Source organism: Orbilia oligospora (assembly GCF_000225545.1).
Source record: "Orbilia oligospora ATCC 24927 unplaced genomic scaffold scaffold00215, whole genome shotgun sequence".
In the NCBI taxonomy this organism is placed as follows: domain Eukaryota; kingdom Fungi; phylum Ascomycota; class Orbiliomycetes; order Orbiliales; family Orbiliaceae; genus Orbilia; species Orbilia oligospora.
In genome coordinates, this window is record NW_011645772.1 from 1,211,600 (window position 1) to 1,235,981 (window position 24,382).

General features: G+C 45.7%; 6 protein-coding genes across 6 annotated transcripts; 4 read left to right on the forward strand and 2 right to left on the reverse strand.

The window, feature by feature from the left end:
• Window positions 1–2,297: 2,297 nt before the first annotated feature.
• AOL_s00215g368 (uncharacterized protein) lies at window positions 2,298–2,495 on the forward strand (the record flags this gene model as incomplete). The annotated part of the gene is made up of 1 exon (XM_011129570.1): window positions 2,298–2,495. One exon carries the CDS (start codon window positions 2,298–2,300, stop codon window positions 2,493–2,495), a length of 198 nt encoding a protein of 65 aa, XP_011127872.1.
• Window positions 2,496–6,733: 4,238 nt separating this feature from the next.
• On the forward strand, window positions 6,734–7,597 carry AOL_s00215g369 (uncharacterized protein; the record flags this gene model as incomplete). The annotated part of the gene is made up of 1 exon (XM_011129571.1): window positions 6,734–7,597. One exon carries the CDS (start codon window positions 6,734–6,736, stop codon window positions 7,595–7,597), a length of 864 nt encoding a protein of 287 aa, XP_011127873.1.
• Window positions 7,598–7,946: 349 nt separating this feature from the next.
• AOL_s00215g370 (uncharacterized protein) lies at window positions 7,947–10,005 on the reverse strand (the record flags this gene model as incomplete). The annotated part of the gene is made up of 4 exons (XM_011129572.1): window positions 7,947–8,572; window positions 8,667–9,114; window positions 9,182–9,538; window positions 9,745–10,005. 4 exons carry the CDS (start codon window positions 10,003–10,005, stop codon window positions 7,947–7,949), a joined length of 1,692 nt encoding a protein of 563 aa, XP_011127874.1.
• Window positions 10,006–11,716: 1,711 nt separating this feature from the next.
• On the reverse strand, window positions 11,717–14,504 carry AOL_s00215g371 (uncharacterized protein; the record flags this gene model as incomplete). Its single annotated transcript, XM_011129573.1, has 3 exons — window positions 11,717–12,196; window positions 12,655–14,128; window positions 14,254–14,504. The coding sequence occupies 3 exons, from the start codon at window positions 14,502–14,504 to the stop codon at window positions 11,717–11,719; spliced, it is 2,205 nt and encodes a 734-aa protein (XP_011127875.1).
• A 1,400-nt stretch (window positions 14,505–15,904) lies between these two features.
• Window positions 15,905–21,467, forward strand: AOL_s00215g372 (uncharacterized protein; the record flags this gene model as incomplete). Its single annotated transcript, XM_011129574.1, has 5 exons — window positions 15,905–18,507; window positions 18,564–18,716; window positions 18,773–18,895; window positions 18,949–20,909; window positions 20,971–21,467. The coding sequence occupies 5 exons, from the start codon at window positions 15,905–15,907 to the stop codon at window positions 21,465–21,467; spliced, it is 5,337 nt and encodes a 1,778-aa protein (XP_011127876.1).
• Window positions 21,468–23,102: 1,635 nt separating this feature from the next.
• AOL_s00215g373 (uncharacterized protein) lies at window positions 23,103–24,062 on the forward strand (the record flags this gene model as incomplete). The annotated part of the gene is made up of 1 exon (XM_011129575.1): window positions 23,103–24,062. The coding sequence occupies one exon, from the start codon at window positions 23,103–23,105 to the stop codon at window positions 24,060–24,062; it is 960 nt and encodes a 319-aa protein (XP_011127877.1).
• Between the last annotated feature and the right edge of the window lie 320 nt (window positions 24,063–24,382).

A 24,382-nucleotide genomic window follows, 5' to 3' on the forward strand; every position in this document is an offset into this window, starting at 1 on the left:
GCGCACAATACATGTATACAGCCTAGCAGAATCCTGTTCCTATCTGCTTAACCATTTATTCACATAGATCAGGAAGTAAATTAGTTGCCCCGTATTGTCCAACTATTTAAAAATTAACTCAGGAAATGTTCGCATCGCTAGTAGGTAAAGGATCTAAAAATCCATACCTGTTTATTCTGAGATAATAGGGATAGTTCTCCGTTTTGTGATACCTATTTTTCTAGCTTGATCGCCTGGATACCTGGCACCCTACGGCGGCTAACCAAACCGAGCCTACCCAATCTCTGCATCCAGCATCTTTGTAATTTGCCTCTTTCTACAGTTCCGAAGGACAATAGGATCGGGCCGTTTCGATTTTTAAAATTCCTAGGCCTAAAAGGCGACTCAGTGGCAGTTAGGTGTGTAGCAATCCCTTAAGGCTTGAGAAAAAAATGACCATCCGATATCCGCTTCACGAACAGAATACAAGTGAAACAAACCCTTCTCGCTCCGAAGGCCATTCGGAACTCCGGTATTTCTTTTCCGCCCCGGGATTTCTTCAGAAGTGTAAAACGCAAAAAATCACAATTCGAATTTGCATAGGTTATTGTTTGTTTCAAACAATATTCAGGATATGTGCCTTGTCTCTTATGCAGCCAACCCCGAATGCATGATTGACGTTGCAGAACTAGATCCTCCATCAACCTCACCCTTCTCTGTAAAGAGACTAGCTACCTTCATGACAATCCCTCGAGGGGGCTCAGATGCTCTCCTTGACACTTGAGGCTCTTAGCTTAGCCTGCGAATCGAGAAGCTGTAACGTTATCTAGCCGACCCGGAAAATAAATATCCCACGAGATAGAGCTTTATAGCAGACCCCCGGCGAGACTAAGGCGAGGTTTGCTCTATTGCTGCGCCTAGGCCATACTTCTTTTACCCTTTTGCTGCTTTATAGAATCTAGATGGCTCTGAAGAGATGTTATCAATCTCTCCAATCTCACATGTCATTGTCGCAGCAATTGCGATATATCGGTAGTACGATAGTGCGCTTTACGATGTAAATGCAGGGCCCAGGCGCGATTATCTCCTGTGTGCAGCTAGCCGTTGCATGGCTTAACATCTCTGCGGCTGTATACATGTAGCCTCGCTGGGGCTATCTTGCATAAGTACTCATTGCATTGAGATCTAGCATGTGCATACATATTCCACGAGTTCGACACCTACAGGGCTGCAGCGCTGAATCTTAGAACACATGTATCCCATCCCCTTTGAATGTTTGTGCACATGGTGCTAGCTAACATTTTGGCTTTGCCCACTTGATCAACTTCCCCGCTCGGGCTTACGGGTGCTAGCACACTCGACTATGTATCTCAGCATTGCTTTATCGGGCTATAACTAGCCTTGTAAACCAGACAATTATTCCTTACATTCAGAAAACGAGGCGGCATTTTGGTGAAGGACTCGATACACTAGCTCCTATCTTCCTAGTCAGGTCCTAAGATAAACACATATTACTACATTGGAATAACTTGTTTGGGCCGACCAAATGACGAATGGGCGTGAAAGCGGTTAGCGAAAGAAGGAAAAAAAAAGAGAGGCCTGGCAGGAAGCACGAGCCCCATCTATCCAGGTTGCACATCGAATATCTAGGCATCAGGAAAAGCCTACGGCAAGAAGCATGTAAATTCAAAGCCTAAAATATTACGCGTATTTTGATTAGATCCTATGTATCAGGACTTAAAAGCTATGAGGGTAAAAAAATTTGATCACGGGCGATTTTTCCCATTACCACATTCATGACTATAGGTTTATCAGGATAGCAAAGGTGCATCAAAGGTAAATTGATCATTATTGGTTGCAGTGTCCTTCTTTCCTTTGTCCTGTTTTAATTTGCCTTAGACGAATTCCGGATAATGATTCACAATTCGTAGTGCTAAACAAGAGTTCAGGATGGCTACCATATGTTTAGGAACTTTAGGTCGATTATAATTTCGTCCGTGTTACATGACAGGCTTTGTGCTTAATCTATGTCCTAATAGCATCAAAGCTATATAAGCAGCCCCTGACACCGTCTTTGAGTTCTTTCTTCCCCATCACTCACATCCTTTCGTCCATCAACCCAACCGAAATATTCTTCCTCTTCCTTGATATAAGAAACACCAGATACCGCTGTAAACCTCAAGCTACAAATTTGGTACGTTACATATCTCGAGGTAGATTACCTTTGGAATATAACTTTCATCGAGTCGTTAAGGGTCTAACGCTGAGACGTTTTGGATTGTTCCTAGTGTTATCTGTTTCGCAGTTAATCGGCAAAAATGAACAGAGATACCAATAGCGCCCAGGACTGCGCTCCAAAGGTCCAGCAGGGGCCTTCTCCCTCCGCGCCTCCAAGGCCTTCCCCTCCACAAGCGCCGCTCCCTAAACCAGAAACTACTCCTCCAAAATCCCAAGACTCTAATGGTGGACCGGACCGTCGTCGTACAACCGACCAAGGATCTCGTGGACGGGCTTAAAAGGGACCCAAGCGTCTCGCTATTGTTGAAAATGAGCCATGGTTCGTCAGATGTACGCTCCCCAACTGTACTACTAGGCGGTCTGAGCTTTTGTATGTGATACTGATTGTTTTTGGTAGAGCATCTGTGGAGACGGATCAAGAATAGCGAATGAGGGGGATCCGGGGTTTTGTGTTGCGTTGTATTTGGTGCCGTCGGCCTGGCCATTATGCATCGATCTGTCTTCGAGACTGGGCGTCTACCACAGACGCACACGGTGGTTACGAGGCTGTACATTCGGGCCGCTTCGCTAGGTTATCGGGTCGGGACTCGCGATCGTGAGATGGGGTCGCATGATCTGCTCAAAGAGAGGTAAAGGTTTCCTTTTGCTAGTTTGTTAGCATATACATTTCAAATTTGGAGTTAGCAGTACTTTATGAATTAGATCCTCACATGCATGTCGGAAGCGCGCTCGAATTCCTGTTATTACTGATTATGTTTGTTTCATGGTATTGTTTTTCTGGACCTGAAAATGCAATCCCTTATTTGTATTTGGCGTTTGGTCTGATTCTTTCTTTTCATCCTGTTTCGTTTCGCCTGTCAACTAAAGGAGTGGGTAATGTTATGATAGATTTCCTTAAAATTATTGCCGTGCTTTCTGATCAGACCAAAGTCCGGGAGGATTTTGATAAAGAACCGAAGAGAAAATTGTGAATAGGTACGCTGTTCTTGGCTATCTGATGATAACCTTAAACTGAGAATATTCATGTTGCTTCGGCTCCAAATACCCCCGGTTGGCAAATTATGATAGTGAGTTTTGATCTGTCTTGCTCGCTATTATACCGATATCGTAGGTGTACCGTCCAGATAGGCAGAATGTCGAAGTTTATTCGTGAACTGGTCCGCGCGAAGTAATGCTTCTGCTGGTGGCCGGCTTCCCTCCCTCCCTCTCCCTCTCCCTTTCCCTTTCCCTCCCCGCTTCCATTCCACTCTCTGCCTTCTCTCTCTTTGTCACTCCTTACCACTTCTCTTTGGATAAAACCTAGTAGTAACAGAAGAGAAAAACTAGAGAAGGAATATAATATGCGTTCGCGGTGCTCAAATCTAGTTAGACTCGCGGTCTCGCGGGCAAAATGATTGGTAAAGACATGGCAATCGGCGAAACTGTTCCAGAAGCTGTATCCGACAGGTTAGGGACGGTAAGGATTCGGATGGATAAAGTAAAAAAGAAATTCTTCGCAACTTCACTGCTGCATCCCGTTGGGCCCTTGTACTTAGGGTAGTTGTGCAGGAAGTAAGTTGCTGATGTTTCTGAGTAAAGCTCGATGATAAAAATTTAAAACGGGAATATAAATGTCATGAATCATTAAACAGAAGCGCCAGCAAGAATTTAACATAGTTGACCGTTAAAACCGTTTTAAGTCACTGCAGGTTTTTGATTGGTCGAGTTAATACAAACCTACAGCTGAATCAAATCAGCTAAAGTCTGGAAGCAGCTCCTACGAGATCGATACGTGAGGTAAATCTAGGTCGAAGCTCTTGCATGTCTGCAGGTAGCCATGTTACTTCATCTGCAGGCTCCTTGCCTTCGACCCGGATGCCGAAATTTCGAAAACTATATCTCGTAACAGTATCTATACAGAAAAGAGAGGTATATAGGGCAGTATCAATTGAGGGGTAGCTCTCACATTGCAAGCTGTTGAAAAGAAAAAAAAAGCCACAGACTTCTGCCTGTTCTATTGCATGCTGATGCATGCAGTATGCACCTAGTAGCGCTTAGGCTGGAGAAACCACAAAACCCCGTCTCGAATGCTTTGAGCAAGAACTTCTTGGCTCCAGCTGTCGTTTACTTAATTAATAAAAATAACCTTGATTTCTGAAGAGCACACTATCGCATTTCAGCTTCAGGTTAACGTTTTGACTTCTCTCCATTCAGCTCAGAGCTGACGTCGAGAAAGCATCTCAACACAAGCCCACGTGCTACCTACCTAGGTAACAATATAATGCGCTGCAAAGTTTACGCAAAGGTACTTGGAGGATTTATGTCTTATGTTATAATAAAAGGAGCAGTTGGGCTAACTATTGGTCGTGAAGAAGATTTGATGAACAGCTAGAGCCAATACTGATTTGACTTCTGGTCGAATTCCAACAATTGTCATACAACAAAAGAAGCTGTCTAAGCTAAGCTTTGCAGAGCTATGGTCAGGCCCGGAACCATGCTAACTAAGCAAGCGAATTCGCCCAAAGTAGCTGGCTCCGAGGACCACGGCAGGTTTTTGATAAGGAAATAAAACTAAGTAAGCATTATAATATTATACGAATCTATAGCTTTCAATAGATCTAGATTCTTTACTAATTTATATCGGTCTAGTACAACAATATCAGGTGATTGGACAGGAAAAATATCGGGCATATGCGAAAGACCTTCGCGAATTCGCTACAACCAACGAATAGGTGTCAGTACGGGACTGAGCCACTCGAGTACTCCGCATGCAGAATATTCGAATTCCCGAGTGCTAGTGACCGGGATCCTTTGGGACTATATTTTTCGTCCTTCGAGTGCCGGTCGCATCGCGTCTCTGAAGGGTCAGATCTTTTCGGGGTACGGGTTTCGACTACCCACAGCATCAAATAATTATAAATTTGTGATGCTCTGGATCCCACGACTCAAGAGTATCGCTACGATGTTTATTATGCGCGAAGAAGATCCGACAAGCTTCAATTGGGCAGGCAATTGTAGTTGATATATCTCGGTGGTTTCCTTCGGAAGTAGCCTCTGTAGATGAAAGTATACGTCTTTTATATTCTGCAGATATATACCAATTCATAGACACAAAGGATCCAGGGCAGGGGCCGACGAACATTATACCTATCAAGCCCGATAAGGCAAAGGACCGAAACCAACAAAACTTGTGCACCAATAGACAGATTCTCCTAGGCCTGTTCATTGGTTGTTATGCAGCTTTTACTTGGATCTTCCTCGCAAACCGGCTACCTTGAGAAAGGGCGATAGCCTTAGAAAACCGATTGGGAACGAGCGGAAGAGAAGACATCGCGCGAGCTCGAGCCCGGAGGCTCATGCACGGACATTACAACCTCTGTATTGGGTATAGTGCAATCTGGGGTATGGTTAATTCGTTTGTAAACTCGCTGGCATGGGACCCTTTCTACGGAGTAGAATATCACAGACCTATTACTGTCCTACCATGTAAGAGTATTTGGCAAAGTTTCATGAACGGCCTTCCAATTGATTACTGACGATAACATGAAGTTTTATCGCTAAAACTTTGCTCGTCGATTGACTACCCGGGTAGTTAGATACTCTAAAGATGGATATGGCGGAACTACATACAGTTCCATGCTGTTTTGTGACTTTGTGACTTCGGCGACGTCACCTAACGACATAGCAAAAATTACTAGGTAGTACTAAAGAGGGTAGTTTACATTCTTTAGGATCGAGGTGTCCCAAAGTTCGACTAGTTAAAATGTTATAACGTTAACCATTCTATTAGTGTTGCGCAAGCACTGCGCATGAGACCAATGAAGCCCAATTCCCGTCCCTATTTCCCGACACAATCAGAATAATTCCCACATTGACTTTGATTCATAACGGCAGCTAAGAGTAGAAACTGAAAGATTGTCTAACCGTCGGTCTATTAGTAATTCCGACCCAATACGTATTGCCAACCCGGCGGAGCGCACCGCTGACATAAACTTTGGGCTCCCACCATCCGAATTTGTTAGTTTTCCCTCGGCTCGGCCTTGAAACTTTTAGATTTTGGCGACTCGTTATCCCTGGAACCCCGCCAAACAGGACAAAGGTCGTACCTCAACCCTGGACAAAAGAAGTAATAGCTGAAGTATCATCTACAAAAACGTCTTTTAGAAGCACGCAATGCGGGGGAGGTTGGTAATCCGAATGGCGTCAGCCCAATTGGTTTGAAATCGGCGTATTCCCAATCGACGGGCCTGCCGCGAATTGGGCACGGGCTTGCAGGTATATAACGACATCATTGAAGATGGTCGGGTTACCGGTTTCGTAATTGCATCCCGCACTCGATTAAGTACTTACTTATATAATAGGATCTATGGTAGCTTTGCTTCTTCGAAAGACCTTTTTAAATTCAAGCCATTTCTTCAACTTCCCCAGCACATTTTCCCGACAAGCCCTCCAAAAAAATACCACAATTTCCAACACTTTCTATTCTTCAAACTTCTCAGGAACAAGACGACTACAGACGTTAACAGGTCATATAAAAATGTCCCCAGCAGCTCTTTTGGACCATTCCACCACTGGAACCCTCTTCTATACTACTCCACCTACCGATGGGTCTAAACCTTACACCAATATCAACGCTTCGGCATCCGGAGTTCGGGAAACTAACATCGGCCTGAACCCTGTCAATGTCAAAATCAACAATATCCGTACAACTTCGACCCCAATCGGTCTCGACGTAACTGGCTTTGACGTTCAAACCGTCCCGTCTCCATTCTCTCAAAACCACAAAAACTTCCTTGACGAAGATAAGGTTCAATCCGAGTATTATGACGAAATCCGTGCTGCCTTACTAAAGGCTACCGGCGCAAAAGAAGTCTTCATCTTCGACCACACCATCCGTCGTCGCTCACCCGAAGTTGTAGACGACACCCCTTCAACCCGGCAACCTGTCGCCCGTGTCCACGTCGATCAAACAACTAGCGCAGCATACAACCGTGTTAGAAGACATCTGGGCGATCGTGCAGAAGAGCTGCTGAAGAATCGCTTCCAGCTTATTAACGTTTGGCGCCCAATTCAAAACACTGCGTCCGATCATCCACTTGCCGTCGGTTCCTATAAATCTATAAAACCAAAGGATTTGCTCGCCACAACATTGGTTTACCCACCACCGACTCCGAATGGCGAGACATACTCTATAGCTCACAATCCTGACCACGAATGGTACTACGTGAAAGATATGACGGTCGACGAGATTCTCTTTATCAAGTGTTTCGATACCGAAGGGTTAAAGGAAGACAGTGGAGTGGCGTTGTTGACACCACACACAGCCTTTGAAGATCCTAATACTCCAGTGGACGCCCCATTGAGACAAAGTATCGAGGTCAGGTGTTTGGTGTTCTTTTGAACAACTAGGAGAAAGAGTCTTGGACAACAAAATACTAATATGTAAGCAGGGCAAAGGGAAGAATTATGCATAGATTTGGCGCACGGTACTTGCGATTTTGAGTTAAACTTACACCTGATTGTTATTATTTATTGTTCGAGTCGCTCATTTCAAATTCTGCTGTATGATTTCGGTATCTTGGTTTCTTATTTAAGCATTTTTATCAACTTAGTAATCTTGCTTTTGAATATCCATTTTTGAGTTTATTTTGAGGCGTAACCTAAGATATATTTTACCCTGTCCGGTCGTTCGATTTAGCTATTACAGAGAAGAGAATACATAATACAACTACATCAGCTGCTTAACTATATTAAAAACTACTTTGCAAGAAGTGATCCATCATGTGTTTGATACCATGCTCCCTGAATGTATCCTGTTCAATATAAACCCCACCTGGCCCAATATCCCAAACAATTTGATTTTTGCCACCCCCGTGCCCATATTTAACCCAGTTCACATCGTTGGGTTTTCTACCAGCCGCAGGATCTCCACGCGCAAAGAATCTAACAAGACTTCGACTACTGAAGTTCGCAAGATCCTTAAACCCTTGAGCGTTCGGTCCACCCATAGGGTCCGGAACAACCTTCACCACTCCAGCGCCAATGTCGAAACTCGTCGTATTCAAGTTATAAAACATAAATGGCAACGATGTGGAGTGTACGGAACCAAGCCAGTCTGGGTATCCATTAGGAACGACACGGGTACGCACAGACCAAACTGGGACGTTATGAGCTGCTAGTTGTCGAGCATAGTATCTTTTTCCAGCGATGAACCAGATATCACCGAGAATCGCGGCGAGACGGTGATATTGGTTGCCGTATTGTTGAGTACCGGCGTCAGGCTGCGTGAAGTTGTCGGCGTCAGGGATGGAGATCGTGCTGGGGTAGAGCTCCATTAGACGGTCGATCATCTGTGGTTTGTACTGAGTGTATCCCTCTATATATAATTTAACTTTGATATTAGTCTGTTGTTACTTTTAGATGCATCTGAGATCGATGCAAGAGTAGTACCACTGTATATAAGAACTTACCAACATAGGCCCTGACTTGCGCGTCAGTATCATACCTCTGTACCATCCTTGCATATCCCGCCCCCTCATCCGTCGAACTCGCAACCATCGATGGCACCTTTACAAATCTACCATGCTTCAAATTCTGACTGGGTATTCCAGCCACCATTTCTCCGTCTACAACAGCAGTCGTAAACTGTCCCAACGTAGTATTTATCGCCAGGTTCAGTTGTCCAATTGGTCTTTCTCGGAGACATTGTAAACTATCTGTACGGTTTTCACATCCCGTCTGTGTGATAAGGTACTCATAATTCGCCTGGAAAGTTTCCGGGAATGGCGAAGGACGGAAAAAGATAGGTGAACCTGAGATCATCATTACTCCACTGAATAGCTTGTCATCACGTCCGTTATATGCAAGCTGGTGGAGGCCAATGGATAAAGCACCAGCAGATGCACCAAATAACGTAACCTTTCAAGAGCGAATTAGTTAATGAACCCAATCCACTACATCTCCATAACAACCACTCTATACTAACCTTTCGAGGATCACCGCCAAATGCTCTGATATTTTCTTGAACCCATTGCATAGCGACTCTTTGATCTTTAAGACCCAAGTTAAGGTTCTTGGTGCCAGCAACCTGTCGACTCGCAATCCAACCGAGAGCTCCAAGGCGGTAATTGATACCAATGCCTATGATAGGAGTCCCCTCTTTGACAGATTGGTCTACGAGGAAGGTCATATTATAGCGAGGGTCATGAGCAGATCCAATTGTGAAACCTCCGCCGTGGATGAAGATTGCAACGGGGAGTTTTCGGCTAGGGTGTATCCCAGCGGGACGGATAACATTAAGTGTCAAGCAATCCTCGGACTGTGGGTATTCCCATTGGTCGCCCTATGTATTAAAACAGTTATCAATATACGCTATAAATTTGTTGAACTCTTGTGGTTATGATAAACTAGGCATAAGATCTTAAGACTGGAAGACAATTATTCAAAGGCCTGCGTCTTTTATAATTTACTCAAGACTCGATTATGCCAGAATGCATATGTATGAAGGCGTGCAGATTAAGTTATAAGCGTAAATGGAAAAGTACATACTCTATACCCCCAGCAAAATTTACCACGTGTAGTTGCCTGAAAGTTCTTCTTCGTTTTGATATACTCCGGTGGTCGAAATCGCCTATTGCCGGTAGGAGGTTCCGCATATGGAATGCCTAGGAAGAAATCCTGGTGCCACTGACGGTTATAGACCCCAGTGACAGTTCCATTACGAATATAGGCCTTCGGAGAGTGTGTCGGTCCTGCCTCGACAAGGCCACTAACGATGGACAAGACGGATAGGAGGAAGGATGATTTCATGATGATAGACAGTACGAACTGACTACTTCAAGAACCTTGTACTTGAAGAACTGATCAGAAAGCCAGGCTGGTAAGGAGGGGGGGTTATGCAGGGTCTTTATAGATCCCATATGCCCTCCTCTTCCTATAGGTCGTCGCGATATCGGCTTTCATTCGTATCCTAACTCCACTTCGTCTCGAAGGAAATGCAACCCTTCCAGATCCCTTTCCCCTCATGGGCTTTCTCCCCTTATCACCGGATAACGGAATAGTTTTCTTGAATTCCCATAATCATACGCCAGCCAAGCTAAACTTAATGATATGCAAGAAGCAGTACTATTCCCAAAGGTATGTATATTCCCCACAAAAAGTGTGCATATATGCACCAGACCTGCATTAGTATATATATCGGGTCCCGGGTTATAAAGAGACTATACTCTATCCAGTAATTCGCGGGCTCCCCTCATCCTTCCATGATGATTTGTTTATCTGTTATAGATAAAGTTCTAGCTATGACGCTAGGTTCTTGCGGACCCGTTTCCGCTAGGCGAGAGAGAGGCCTTTGCCGTCCAAGCTAGTTAAGGCTCCGCTTCCAAGCCCGATTTTCGAGAGCTCTAGTTCGTATTTGAATAGTTATCACGGAAAAGTGGGTAACTATCATGAAATTTTGGTAAGCTCAAGCTACTAGTTGCACGCGAACTAACAAGAAAGAAGGGGGGGCGTAAACTTTATTTTAATCCAATGCCTGAAAACAGACTGCACCTACAACCAGTCGAGATGTTGATTCTAAAGTGGAGACATAACTTACACAGTTGCACAGTAGGGTGCTCCGCAACTCTTCGCATGGCAGCCCTCTTGTAACCCATCCCTTGGAATCGTGGGAAACTAACTGGGCTAGAGGATGCCTAGCAGAAATATATCGGCAGTGTGTGCGAGATCGAATTAATTTAGAATCTAGATACCCAGTCTTGTAGAAATAAAATACATGCGACTCGTCGACAATCGCGCAGCCTTGAGCGCCTCGTGGCAACATAAGGTATTGGCGGAACAAAAACCACAGCATCAACACACACACCAGACTGGAGGAAGTCTGCATCACCATAATTTCCAATCCACAATTGCTGATATACAACGTGCTTTGGAAAGACAACCTGGTCCAGGGCACATCGATTATCAGAAGGCTTAAGGGCTCAAAGGGTTCTTTATTGTTTAACCACCGACGAAAAGATGTAATAAAATAATTTTTAAAAGTGATATAGTAATATAATGATATGGGAAAAACGTTGACATGTGGCACTTGAGTACCTAATATTAGCAGACCTTCTAGCGTTTGGACCTATTAGCTTCAAAGGCTTATTTGTATCCCTAAATAGGCGATAGGTACTAAGTAAATCGATTAAATCATAATGAGCATTTCCATTCTCTAAGCAACTTTCAAACCAGACCTGATTCCCCTCAACACCTTATTGCCGGCTTAACAAATTAACACCTTGATCTCCCTGGTGGACTCCAGAAGTGCTCGAATCAAAATAAAAAAAAGAAAGGAAGGGAAAAAAAAAAAAAAAGACAATCAACAGATCTATGTTGCTAAAAATGATAGAGTACGAAAAACAAACACCGGAAACACCATAAAGCATCGCAGCCCGACGAAGGGATAATACGTATTAGTCAGCCTTTTTTGTCTGCAGAAATTCAATCTAAGAGGGTGTTACTGGTCGGTCATTTCCTAGTCCTAAGTCGTTTCCTGGTCCTGAACCATGACCTCCACCGGGGTTGTTTGTGGATGTTGAGTAGAGGCTTCCGGTGTCAATTGATGCATTCCTGATAGAACAATCGTATCAGACAGCTCCCCCGGTTCAACTCGAATAACCGATTCCATCATTGCTTGCATCAATCTACCAGTCTTAACAGCAGTCTTTCCCGTTCTGATTGCCCCCTCCTTCTTAATCCTGACCATCTTAGGTCCATATTCCAATGGAGTTTCTCCTCTCTCCTTCTTGTCTTGATTCGTCTTCCATTTGATACCACAGGCGTTGCAAACAACGACAGTCTCTCCATCGATCTCGGCACGACGCCATAGACTAGTTTTGTTTGTGCCACAGAGATGACAGTTCTTGCTGGGGTCTGCAATACGCCCTTTGCGCGAATATTTCGTCTTAAGTTTCGGTTTTGGCAAATCAAGCGCGATGACGCCGTCGTCAAGGGTTAAATGCTAGAATGGGAAAAGGTTTAATTAGCGTCGGCCTAGTCCTACCAAGGGTCTATGCATTGTTCATGTATGTAGGCGATGAGAATTGGTGGGGTAATTAGAGTTGGAAGTGGGAGAAAAATGTGGGATGGTGGTGGGGTTCTCTGTCATGCAACTCAACAAATGTGGTGAAAATTTTTTTCCACCACAAATCTCAAGGGTAGGTATATCGAAGTAGCCAATGAAATAAAGATGCTAGTCGAAACCTCCTCAGAAAGCAGAATAATCTGCATCGACTTGCATCTACGCCAAGAAATAATAAAAAAAGATAATAAAGGAAGGGTGCTTTTAGTGCGTTTTGGCGTGGTTGAGATGGTGTATATACAAGGAATAGGTGCTTAGGAACCTTGTTACGGGGCCCACTATCGACGTAACAGGGAAGAACGGGATTTCCCTACACGGGACGCCCGAAGGGTACTTACCGATTTTTTCTTTGATTTGACAATCGATGTAGCAGGCTTTGGAATCTCCCTCTTAAGAAGATCCTTGTACATCATCTCTTCTGCGGCGGCTGCCTCGGTAGCCGCTTTGGCTAATCGTTTCTTGATTTCTTCTTCCTCCTTGAGTCTTCTTGCTTCGGCTTCTTGAGCTGCAAGGATTTCTGCCTCGTCCCGCTTGAGACGCATGAGAAGATACCCGTGATTAGCACGGCTGTATCTTGACATAATATCTTTCATGTAAGCTTGGACTGTTTCTTTAGGTTCAACTACTCTCGAGATGGGTTCTAAGGTTCTAGGAGTGGGAGCGTTGATGGTTATTGTTATCGGCTGGAAAGTTTTATCGACCTCTGAAATATAGAGATACGATACAAGCAGTTGCGTGCCCTTCTGACGATATTCTAGGATGGATTTGCGAGGAATGTAGTATCGATCACCAATAGTGGCGATACTAAATTCAAATACGACATCTTTGATATCTAGGTGCTTGCGGTCTGCGACGCTTAGCTGTTTAGGCTTGGGTAGGACCGTTACGGTCTGCCTTGGAATTACTGTTTGACCATTTTCGGGCGATCGAGCCGGGACTGGCCCAGCCGGTTGAATAGGTTGGTACGTAGGTCTAGGTGCAGTTTGGGCCCCAGTGGTAGGAGAAGAGGCAGAGGGGCTTTGAGGGGTGCTCGATGGGGTTGGAGGCCCAAGAGCAGCCCTTTGGGCCTTCGCAGCAGCACTCGCACGAGCTAACGGGGTTAGTTCATCAATATGAGCCTGGAAGGCTGCTAATTGCTCTTTGTTGGCTTGACCGGCGGCCACGACTCTCATCAAAGCCTTAAGGTTAGGGTCATTCGAGGCACGGGTTGCCAGTAATTGGATTACGGGATCAGGACCTGAGTTACTCTGTGATGGTCTCGCCGTTGAGAGGGGTGGTGGAGGCGAACCATTGGTAGGAGACCCAGAAACACCAGTTTGCACCGGCCGTGAATGTCCATTCCCATTGGCTTGTCCGCTCCCCTTAGGATCAACTCTCCAAGCTAAATGGCCAGACTCGTTAGGATTTCGGGGGCTACCAGGATGGCCAGGCTTTTGGCCATTCAGATTGGATTGGTCGGCCGCAACCGACTGTGGGATGGCGACTTTTGTTGGAGTGGGTTTCGCAATCAATGGCTTCGTAACAGGAACCTTTGGCATCTGGGCCAACTGGGCTTGGTATTGATCTTGTTGATGTAAAAACTCGAGGTCCCGTTGCCGTTCTTTCTCCCTATCCCTAACAGTGTAAAGCTTGGCTTCGAAAACATGCGGGTGGATGCTTATCATGCATTCGCCAATCTTTACCATGGAATCTTTTGGAGGGTTCGATAGGTCAACCACCTTCCTCTTGGTGGGCTTCGTCCAATATCGGTCGAACATCTTTCCGGAGAGCCAGACATCTCGAGATCGATCGAAGGCCGTTTGTAGGACGGCACTATATGACAAGAGCAGTTATCTTAGTTAGCATATATCATTTTCTCTACGTCGATACATTTCTCTCAAATCAGGTTTCGCCAAAAAAAAATACATCTATATTTTGGCTCCCCAATTGGCCCTTACCTTTCAGAAATCGACTTCCATTCTTTACCAGGGAGTGCCTCCGGCTCTTGAAGTTGACTCGAAGTTGGTAGCGGCCCGTGGGCCTCAAAACTGGTGGGAACTTCTTCAACCTCAGGTTCAGGTGTCGCTGGTCGTGAGGGCTCAACTGGAGTTTCGCTCTTAGCAGGAACTCCTTTGGCTGCCTCTTGACGTTTGGCTGTGCTTCGAGTTGTGGACTCGCGCAGGGAGCGCTTTCTCTTGGTGTCGGCCATCTCACTTCCGAGATCCAGGGAAGGCCCTTATCGATGGAGGTTTCGTAACATCAATGGTCCTGGGTTTGACGCTGGAGATACGCTCGGCAGGATTGTCGGGTGATGGCGCTGGGACTTGAGAGCGGAGGAGGTTGAGGTGCGATGGAAAGGTTTGAATCCCAAGTTGATGATGTTACACTCACGCAACACAAGGATCGCTTTGGCCGTATCCACAACACATTTGCCAACACAAGAAGGGTCACCGAGGCTACACCTAAAGCTTGAGTCTTGTATTCTCGCCCAATGTGTAGCTAGAGCGATTGACTTTTATAGGCTATGAGTAAGAAGTAAATACCTAGGTAATATCATGCCACGTTATTGTCTAATCTAATCTTTATCTCATGCTTATATTCTAGATTGAGACATCCAGTATCGAGCCAATGATATCAGGAAGTATATTTCGTGGCGTCACTGTGCCTGAGGACTATCACAGCAGCACTTGGCAGGGAAACTCGCGGTCTTGGATGCACACTCTAAATTAATTGGTTAGCTATTATAGGTAGTATACGTATTAAATATCAGCTTTTAAGCTTGCTTAAGGCCAGTAGTTTCTATGATGCTCTTCAACATAACTGGACATATGCGTTGCTTGTTGCATTTAGCTATCATATATCACGGGACTATGCGGAATTGATATCTTTCGGGTTTAAGCCGGCGCTCATAGCCATTGCGATTGCAAAGTTGTGTTCCAATACACGAAGGAAGTGCCAATTCGAATATAATGTGTCAAAGTGCGACGAGGTTATTTATGGTCCCCCCCACCATGATCATGACGGGTCCCCACATATCAGCCCGATCAAAAGCATGCTGTTGCACATTGGCGCCTGAACGTTTGCGCGAACACGACGTAAAGCTTATCCAGGATCTGGTTCCCGCACTATCATTGGTGGTAACACGGTCAAGCATGTTCGAGTTTCAGGAGAGGAGGCACGCGTAAAGTGTTTTTTTTTCGGCGACCGCTTATACTTACTCTGACTTTCCCGTGGACAACCAGTCTAAACTCTCATTCCAGATCCCATTCGATTTCCGCCCACCTCAATTTCCGTAATCTTCTGTATCTTTTGTTCAGTCCTTCACTTCACTTCACTTCACTTCATCTCACTTCACTTCATTTCGCCTCGTCGTATTTACCTGTCGTCCAAGTTATATTGTCTTTCAAGTTTCCCCCTTTTTTTGTTCGTTTAAGGCATCGGAATCGTTTGTAGCGTCTTGGTTTTGAAATTGATATTCACGTCCCTGTTGTTATGGAAGCCTGAGCAAGTTCTCAACCCACAGCTTTCTCCTCTTCTCCTTCGATCTTCACCACCTCGATCGTATCATTCGGTCTTCTGCCTCCCGAAGGCTTCACATTACCATCTACGATGACCACACCTTCGATATCCGAGTCGCGACCACCGCCCTCGCCTTCCATGGACGTCACAATGGAGGATGAGGACGCGAATTCCAATGGACTCGACAACGTCGTCGCTCGACCCCCTACCCCTCCAAAACATACAGAAATCATCACAAACGGAACCGTCACAACGGCATCATCAAGTTATATAGACGAGACACCCACATCATCCGCTGAAACTGCTCCAGCCGGCCAGGACCGTCGCGTCAATTTCTCACCATACATCAACTGGCATCAGCCCTGGAAGTACGATACAGAAAATGCCAAATATCCGCCAATAAAATCCATATGCCTTTCTGCGAAATCCTCCCGGCCTGTCAAGCCAATTCTTAAACCTTTCGAAAAGTCAATAATTTTGATAACAGAACAGATAGAAGGCCTTGACCCGGATAATCCCATGGCAGATACGAACACCCCTTTCGGCGAATTGCTTGAGTCTATAGTTCAAATATTGGCTTCGTCCGACCGAACTAAGAAATCTGAGACCTACGGTGCCTTTGCTACTACCTTACGTGCATACGATGGCGTACCGGATGTAAAGCTACTAGCTGACAAGCTCGATCTGATCTTAAGCTTCATCAGAAGGGACTTTAATGCAATGATACCGGACGTTGGAACTCCGGATACGACTTTAATCCGACAGGCCTGCAAGGTCTTGATCATTTTCTCCTACCTACCAGAAACCGTTACATTAATACCGGACGAAGACATAAACTACTTCCTCAATTTTGCGATTGACATTCTAGATCAGGGAACTTCTAAGGCACTTTCGACGAACTATATGTATTTCCTCAGTCAGCAAAAGTTTTCCCCAAGAATTATGACGACGGAAAAGGTTACACGGATTTTGCAGGTGTCCAGTGCGTTAAAGGAGAAGCAGAAGGGCAATAGCATCGACCTCGAGCGATTGAGCCTTTACGCCAAGCTCCTGTCACAAGCAAAGGGTGCGATGGTCCAGAATGCGGAATTATGGATCGACCATGTGTTTCAAGGGCTGATAAGTACGGCTACACCGATACGGACGCGAGCCCTAACGATTGCGCAAGAGGCAGAAAGAGAACTAGGAGGAGAGAAGCAAATAGCTAGAGCGGTCATGAGACTATTTCCAACCAAAAAGGATATCGATTCACAAATGAACTCGCAGAAAGGCACACAAACTGGCACACCAACTAAACCTCAAACCGGCACACCGACTCGGTCCCAGCTAGAGGAAAGTAGGAAAAGGAATTTTATTCAAAACCGACTCGAGAAAATGCTTGAAACAAAGACCGAAGCTGTTTTTGTTCCACAGATATGGGGAATTACAATTTCGCTACTTCGGGGGCTCACCATACCGATAGATCGCTGGGAGAATTTCAGTCCTTTCCTTGGTATTATGTCGAAATGCCTGAACTCTTCAGAGCAAAACTTAAATGTTTTTGCCCAGATCGCCTGGGCCAAGCTCATATTCGTATTCGATATCAACATGAATACCTCGAGAAAGAACATCGACCTCCTGCTACGCCCTATCATTGGCTACATAGACGAAAACAAAGGATCACGGCACACGAAGCATGCAAAGAAAGCTGCCATTACGAATATACACACAATGCTCTACTACAGTTGCCGACCAGGGGCTAATTTTAAGCAACTGGAGCATTTCTGGGAAACATTAGTGGAGGGTGTGGTTGCCAAGTATCTCCTAAAATCAAATACCTTTTTGATCAACGGGTGTAATATACTGAGCGCCCTGTTTGGGGGAAGCACGAAATGGTCCGAGAATCGGGTTCTTGAAGGAACATACATTGCTGCCGATGAGGTCCCAAGATTGGATCCAAAATGGATTCGCGCAAATAGCACAATGATTTTCAAAACTCTCGAGGTTGCTGTAAGGAGCTGCCTCAAGACCAAAAAAGACAACGAGATTCCTCATCTAGCGATCTGGAAGAAGTTGATGGCAGCCATTGCTGAAGCAGCTAAAAAAGAAATTCGTATCTCGGCTGAGATGATGGAATTTGTAGCTAGTCTTTTAGGCTTTCTCAAACGCTTGTGGACCGATGGCTTCCGGGGAAAGGGGCCAACCCTCCACGAGGATGGCCAATTTTTGACCCATTTTGTCATTTTAGTCCAACTTGCTATCCAAGAGCTAGGAACCGCCTGCTTCACAGAGAAATGGTTGGCCGAAGATGGCACTGAAAGCTTCCTAGCTATATCAACCCCATCCGGAAAGTTCTCCTCTGGCTCAAATCATGTTGTCCAACATCAACCTATCTGGCATCTCTTCCGACTTTTCATAGACCCTTTCAAGGGTGCAAAAATCGGTGAGAATTATGCAAGGCCCATCTCCAACATTTTATCAACATGTGTCGAAGCACAAGACTCTCGAAGGAAAAAGCTCTCACTGCTCGCTCAAGGAATCGCCATCCTCCCGACTCAGGACATAAGCCAGATCCATCTAACGGCATGGACCATTCTAGCAAACATCTGCGATCGTGTCGTCCCACGGAAAGAGAGGGATACCATGTCTGCGGGTGGGCTCGTCAATGGGCCAGAAATCCGTGATGTTCGGACGATTCTCGAATGGGGCTATCAGTAAGCCTCCCAGATATTTTACACTGCCCGGGGTTTGACTAACCAGTGCATTCTAGGTTCTGTGGGCCTGAACAATTCGTTTTCTGGAAGAAGCTTTACCACACCGTGTATGAGACGGTTCAGCAAGAAAACGGGATTGCATACCTTGGCCCAGCTCTCATTGATCCTCTTTCAGAGAATATGAGGCTACCCAAAATTGATGCTGAGTCGTAAGTACTTCTTCACCCGTCCTAAATTTTGATAACAGACTCTGATATCTTTACAGAACGGACACTCTCCACTACATCAATACGCTAGCCTCTAGCATCCAGTACCCCGCCACTACTGTTCAGTACGATCGAGTGTACAAGTCCTTGTTCGGCGACCAAGCAAAGAAGCATACCCAAATGTAAGATTCATGACTATCCTGGAGCCACGCATCGTGACTAATGGTTATGGCAGACCCTATACAACTTTTTTTGAAGTTATGGGACAAGCATTTTGGAGAACCATCGAGCTTTCCCAAGTGGACCTCAGCGAGCAAGGGAACACCGATATTATTGAGTTTTTCGATTGCATGCGAGAGGTTACGGAAAGGCTACCCAAAGAATCGGTGGCCCATATGGTTTCGAGGATGCAGGACGGCTTTTCTCTTTGGTTATCATGTGAGGCACCAGCGGACAAGAATATCATCGAACCGATGCAGGAGCTTCTGAAGGCCGTGTGCGAAGGCCTAAAGCGGACCGAGTGCTTCGATTCCAATGCCCTCAAAACGTTTTCTCACTTGATAGCTGCTGGGTTTGAAAGCAAGCATAAGATGAATGTTGTTACCACAATCAACTTCTGGAACAAAACGTTCGGCAACCAAGAAAATCTGGAGTATCCATCAAGGGTTCGGAAAGCTCTCAGTAAGATTCGCTATTACGCGGATATAAAGCTTCCAACGTTCCCAGACTCCTTAGAAGATGAAGCTCACGCTCCACCACCAGCTTTCTTGGATACTCAGACTTCAGATTTTGCGCAGCATGTTTTATCGAGTCCTCCTAAAGCCGCAGCATCGCCACTGTTTTATCGTGACTTACAAGTGCCCGTTTCCGCCAAGTCTTCCAAAGCTTCATCAAATCCCAGCAAGCAAAACCATGTCAAGCTTCGACATATGGATTCCCAAGTTGAATACAAAACGATTTATGCTGACGAAAACGATGACCCGGATGCGATGGAATCTCAATTGATGACTGACCGTCAGAAGGAAGTTAGAGACAGGCAGGCAAGGGAGGCCGATTTGTTCAGGGATCTTAATTCCGGATCCCCATCAAAACATGACAAAACAAATGCCAGTCACTCAAGCCTACCGCTCAAGCTCGATCTTAGGATACCGAACCCCATGAGCGATGTTACCTCGTCTCCCGCATTCGACCGTTCTATGTCATCTTCACCTGGTCTGCCAACGATCCCAATCGGCAGTAAGTTCGCGGCGTTGATTGATCGGGAAGTTCACTTTCCAACATCTGATGATCTACCTTCCTCTCCAACGGCCAGAGTTTCTCGAGATCCTTTTGTACCTTTACTAGAAGACATCCCTTCCTCGCCACCGTTGGCGCCGGTTAACGCCCAGGAGGCGGGCGAAGTCGGTACCATTGATCTTGGGGACAACGAGAAGATTGAAACTGTTGATCCTAGAAAAGTCGAACTATCACAAGGATCTAAGCTTCGTATTCAAGAAGGAGAACTTCCGCCAAACCTGACAGAGGTGGCTAAGGATGCTCCTAAGAGCCCGAGTGAAGCGATTGCGCTCCAACTTCAGGAATATGGGCGAGTGGAAGGGGTGATCATTGAACCAACCGTGGAGGAAGAAAAGGAGCCATCACCGGTTGAGGATATTTCTGTCCATCTCAACAGCCAGATGGATGAGGATATGACTGAGCCAGCCCCAGCTGTAGCGGAAGAGGAGGAAGAAGAGGGGGAGGAGGGGGAAGGGGAGGAAGGAGCGGAAACTCCGGCCCTAGAAAACGAAGCAGCCGAGCAGGCGGAAGAAGACATCGACGAATCCGAACTTGAGTCAGTCAGTTCGATCCCCGACAGTCAACCGTCCAGGGAACCAAGGAGCCCCGCAGCGGAATCACTAGACCCAACGCCAACATCAAGTCAGACCAAAGGCCACAAGCGAAAGAGGAGCAAGGGTCAACCGATCGTTCCTCCCACGCAAGACTCCGACCATGAGATGGTTGATTGTGTCGCTCCAGTGGAAGAGCCCGTAGAGGCATTAGCAGTTCCTGCCGCCAAGGAGGAGGATGAAGTTCCACCTCCTCCTGCTAAAAAAGCAAAGGCAGCTACCGGAAATGTCTCTCTAGTTACCCCAATCCGACAACTTCCCCACCGTACTCGAAGATCGACGCACAGCAAATCAGCTGCTGGGTCAACTGGTAAGTTCCCCATTCAAAATTTAGGAGCGAAGATACAATCAGCTAAGACAGAAGCTAAAAGGCGTGCAGGAAGCTGCGACGGCCAACACCGGAACGACACCGCCGAGGCAGATGAACGGCGGCAGCAACAAGTCGGAGAAGAAGAAAACTGGGCCCGCTGGCTTGCCTGGCGGCCCACCCGCGCGCCGAGGGCGACCACCATCGGCTGCGTCATCTCTTAGCGTTCCCGACAGCCAGCCATCAAGGAGGGGGAGAGGTCGACCCGACCCTAACCTTTCGCTTACCTCTGTGCAGGAGCTTGGAGATGAGATAGTACTCAACGTCCAAACTTCACCGTCCAGAAAATCAATAACCCCAGAACCGGCGCCTGATTTCCAAGTTGTAGTCACGAATGAAGACCCTACGGCGAGCTTCTTAGGAAAGCTTGATTCTCTTTTGGAGGAGATGAAAGGCCTAGAATTTTCGCCGGATGACCTTACGAAGATCGACGGAACAGCGTTTAATATGATGCACTGGGTGAGGGATAAGCAACAGCAACTCCGTGCTAGTAGGCAATAGTTCCGTTACTTTTTTATTTTATTTCTGCTCTTTGCGTTTTCCTCTTTCTTCCATTATTATACATACTTATTTACTTTATCCCTTTGCAATGCTTCCTCCTCTTTCCACTGTTTTTACCCCATTCCTCCGGTACCGTTTTTATCTGTTGCATTTTCGCGGCGTTGAGGGTTTCTGCGATGGCGTTCTCGAGGATTACTTTTGCATTAAGAAAGCATTTTTAGAAGCGGGATTGCACAATGAAGGGTCAAGCTTAAATTATTTTCTTCTTTCTTTTCCTTTTCCTTTTTCTTTTCATTTCTTTTTTTTCTCTTGACCCAGGACCAAGGATACATCTTGTCTGAGCTGTTTAGTGTTTCCGACGATTATTGTTTAATGTGTATCTACTATTTTCTGATTGAAGAGGCGATAAAGCATTTTCACCCCATTCAATTCTCACTGTTAATAATTCTTTACCTTTCTCTCTTTCCTTCTTTCATTTCTTCTCTTGAAAATCCTTTTATTCTCCCAAGTTTTTCACACATATATCCACTGTGAAAAGTCATAATGGTTTTTATAATTCTCCTACTATTTCCCCCCCCCCCTTCCGAAGCTAAGATCGATGAGCTTCAGGACCACCTACCCGAGTAAGCCTATACAAGCTCAAGTATACATACCTACACGATCAATTACCAATTGTTAACTAGTATGAATATTGATACCGGATAATGAAAGTTAGGTGTTTACCCGACCAGTAGTCGAAGACGGTGCTAGAGTGTATACGGCCTAGATCAACTAGCAGCGGAACGCGGGTATGCGTGGGTGGGTAGGCCTAGGTGGGTCTTGTACATGTTTTTTTGCCCTGTCAAGCAGGTGCCAAACCCGGGTTGCACGGTACCTGGTTGGCTTTTGCTTAATTAGTTGGATCGGGATCGTGGATCGGGGATCCAACGCACGCGACAACACTCTGATTATTATATTATTATTGTCATCCGTCCGGTCCTTGAAATGTCGTCATGCAGATTGGACAGGGTACTACAATTTTTTTTTTTGCTTTGCTCCGGGGTCGGCGATGGGATTTGCAATATTTAGGGTAACTTTGTAGAGGGGGGCATATATGGAGGGGGGATATGGAGATTTAATTGGTTGGTTTAGAAGTTGCAAATAGTACTTAGTTATGATATTGCGAATAGACTGGTGGTAGCTTTCGAGCTTTCTTTGCAGGTGTGCCCATCCGTCGGGTAGCTACATCCTACTCCCTTTGTATCGAACTGATTCAAGTCCCTTGTACTCCGTAACCTACCCGGCACTCCTTGTAACTTCAGGAAAAGTACTTTCCCCCCCAGGGCATCACCAAGCAACGGGATATCTTACTCCCTTTCTCAACGTCCTGAGATACCGAGCGGATGGTCGTATCTCCAAACTGTGCCAGGCTATTCATCTGTCTTGCCAACTTTCCGTTCCGGTGAGTTGCTACTCGAGGACGGTCATCTATTAAAAACCCTTCCGGTCGAGGTCGTCGACCCAGCTATCATCCCATCTCCACACCAACCAATTGTTCTCCAAGACCATCACCACAATCAGCATCATCATCCTCAACCTCTACAACCACTAACAAAGCGCCTAATACACCATCCTTCTCTCTAAAAAAAAAAAAAGATGGCCCTCCGCCTCCTCCCCCCATCTCTCCTAAAACCCCTCCTCCTCAAATCCCCCTCCTACCTCTCCCCTCTCCCCCAACTAATCCCCATAAACGCAACCTGGTTCCTCCCCAACGATCCCCAAAGACGTACAGGAGCCGCATCCCACAAACTCCTACGAATCCCTCACTCCCGTTTCTTCGACATCGACGAAGTCAAAAACCACGCCATAAACCTCCCGCACATGTTACCACCGACAAAGGTATTCGTAGAAGCGATGAGAAGGTTAAAAATCCGAAGGGAAGATCATTTAGTCTTTTACGATTCATACGAACAGGGGATATTAGCCGCCCCGAGAGCTGCTTGGACTGCAAAACTTATGGGACATGAGAAGGTTTCTGTTTTGAATAATTTTAAGGTTTATGTTAATGAAGGGTATGAAGTCGTCAAAGGGGAGGAGGAAGATATACTGGACTATGAGAAAAGGGAATTATCACCTGAAGAAGAATATCCTGAAAATATTACGGCTGAGGTGGATAGAGTAGTCGCATTCGATGAAGTCCTCGCGTTAGCAAAGGAAAATTTATCCTTCTTACAAACCGGGAAACTATCAAAAGACATTCAAATCCTAGACGCAAGACCAAACGGTCGTTTCACAGGGAAAGACCCAGAACCTCGCGCCGGATTATCCAGCGGTCATTTACCAGGTTCCATCAGCGTCCCGTTCGTCAGTTTATTAGGAAGCAACGGAGAACTCTTGGATGGTGGGAAATTGAGAGAGGTACTCGAAAGGGCAGGAGTGAAGGATGATGGGAAGACAAAGATTACAAGTTGTGGAACTGGTGTTACGGCTTCCGTTATCGATTTGGCTTTGGAAGAGGCTGGGTTTGGGGAGAGTCTTGGGAAGAGGAGGGTTTATGATGGTTCTTGGACCGAGTGGGCTCAGAAGGCGGATAAGGAATTGATCCTGAAGGATTAGTACTGCACTATACCATCCCAAATTTATCAATTGGGTTTTATACATACATATGGTTGACGTGTGGTACTATAAAAAGTAATATGAACGACGAGAGAGAGCGATGGGTTTGCATGTATTTTCTAAAAGCAATTACATATTGAGCGTGATCGTTTTACCTTTTCTCAATACTATCTACAGCTGGCTAACATTAGAAGCATTTTGATTTCTATATATAGTACTTTAACGGTAACATTGTTCCTACGAAAATCTATCAAAAGAGCATTTAATTTAGTTTACTAGGTACATTCCGGTGCCCGGGTCTGGTTTACGAGACAATGTAA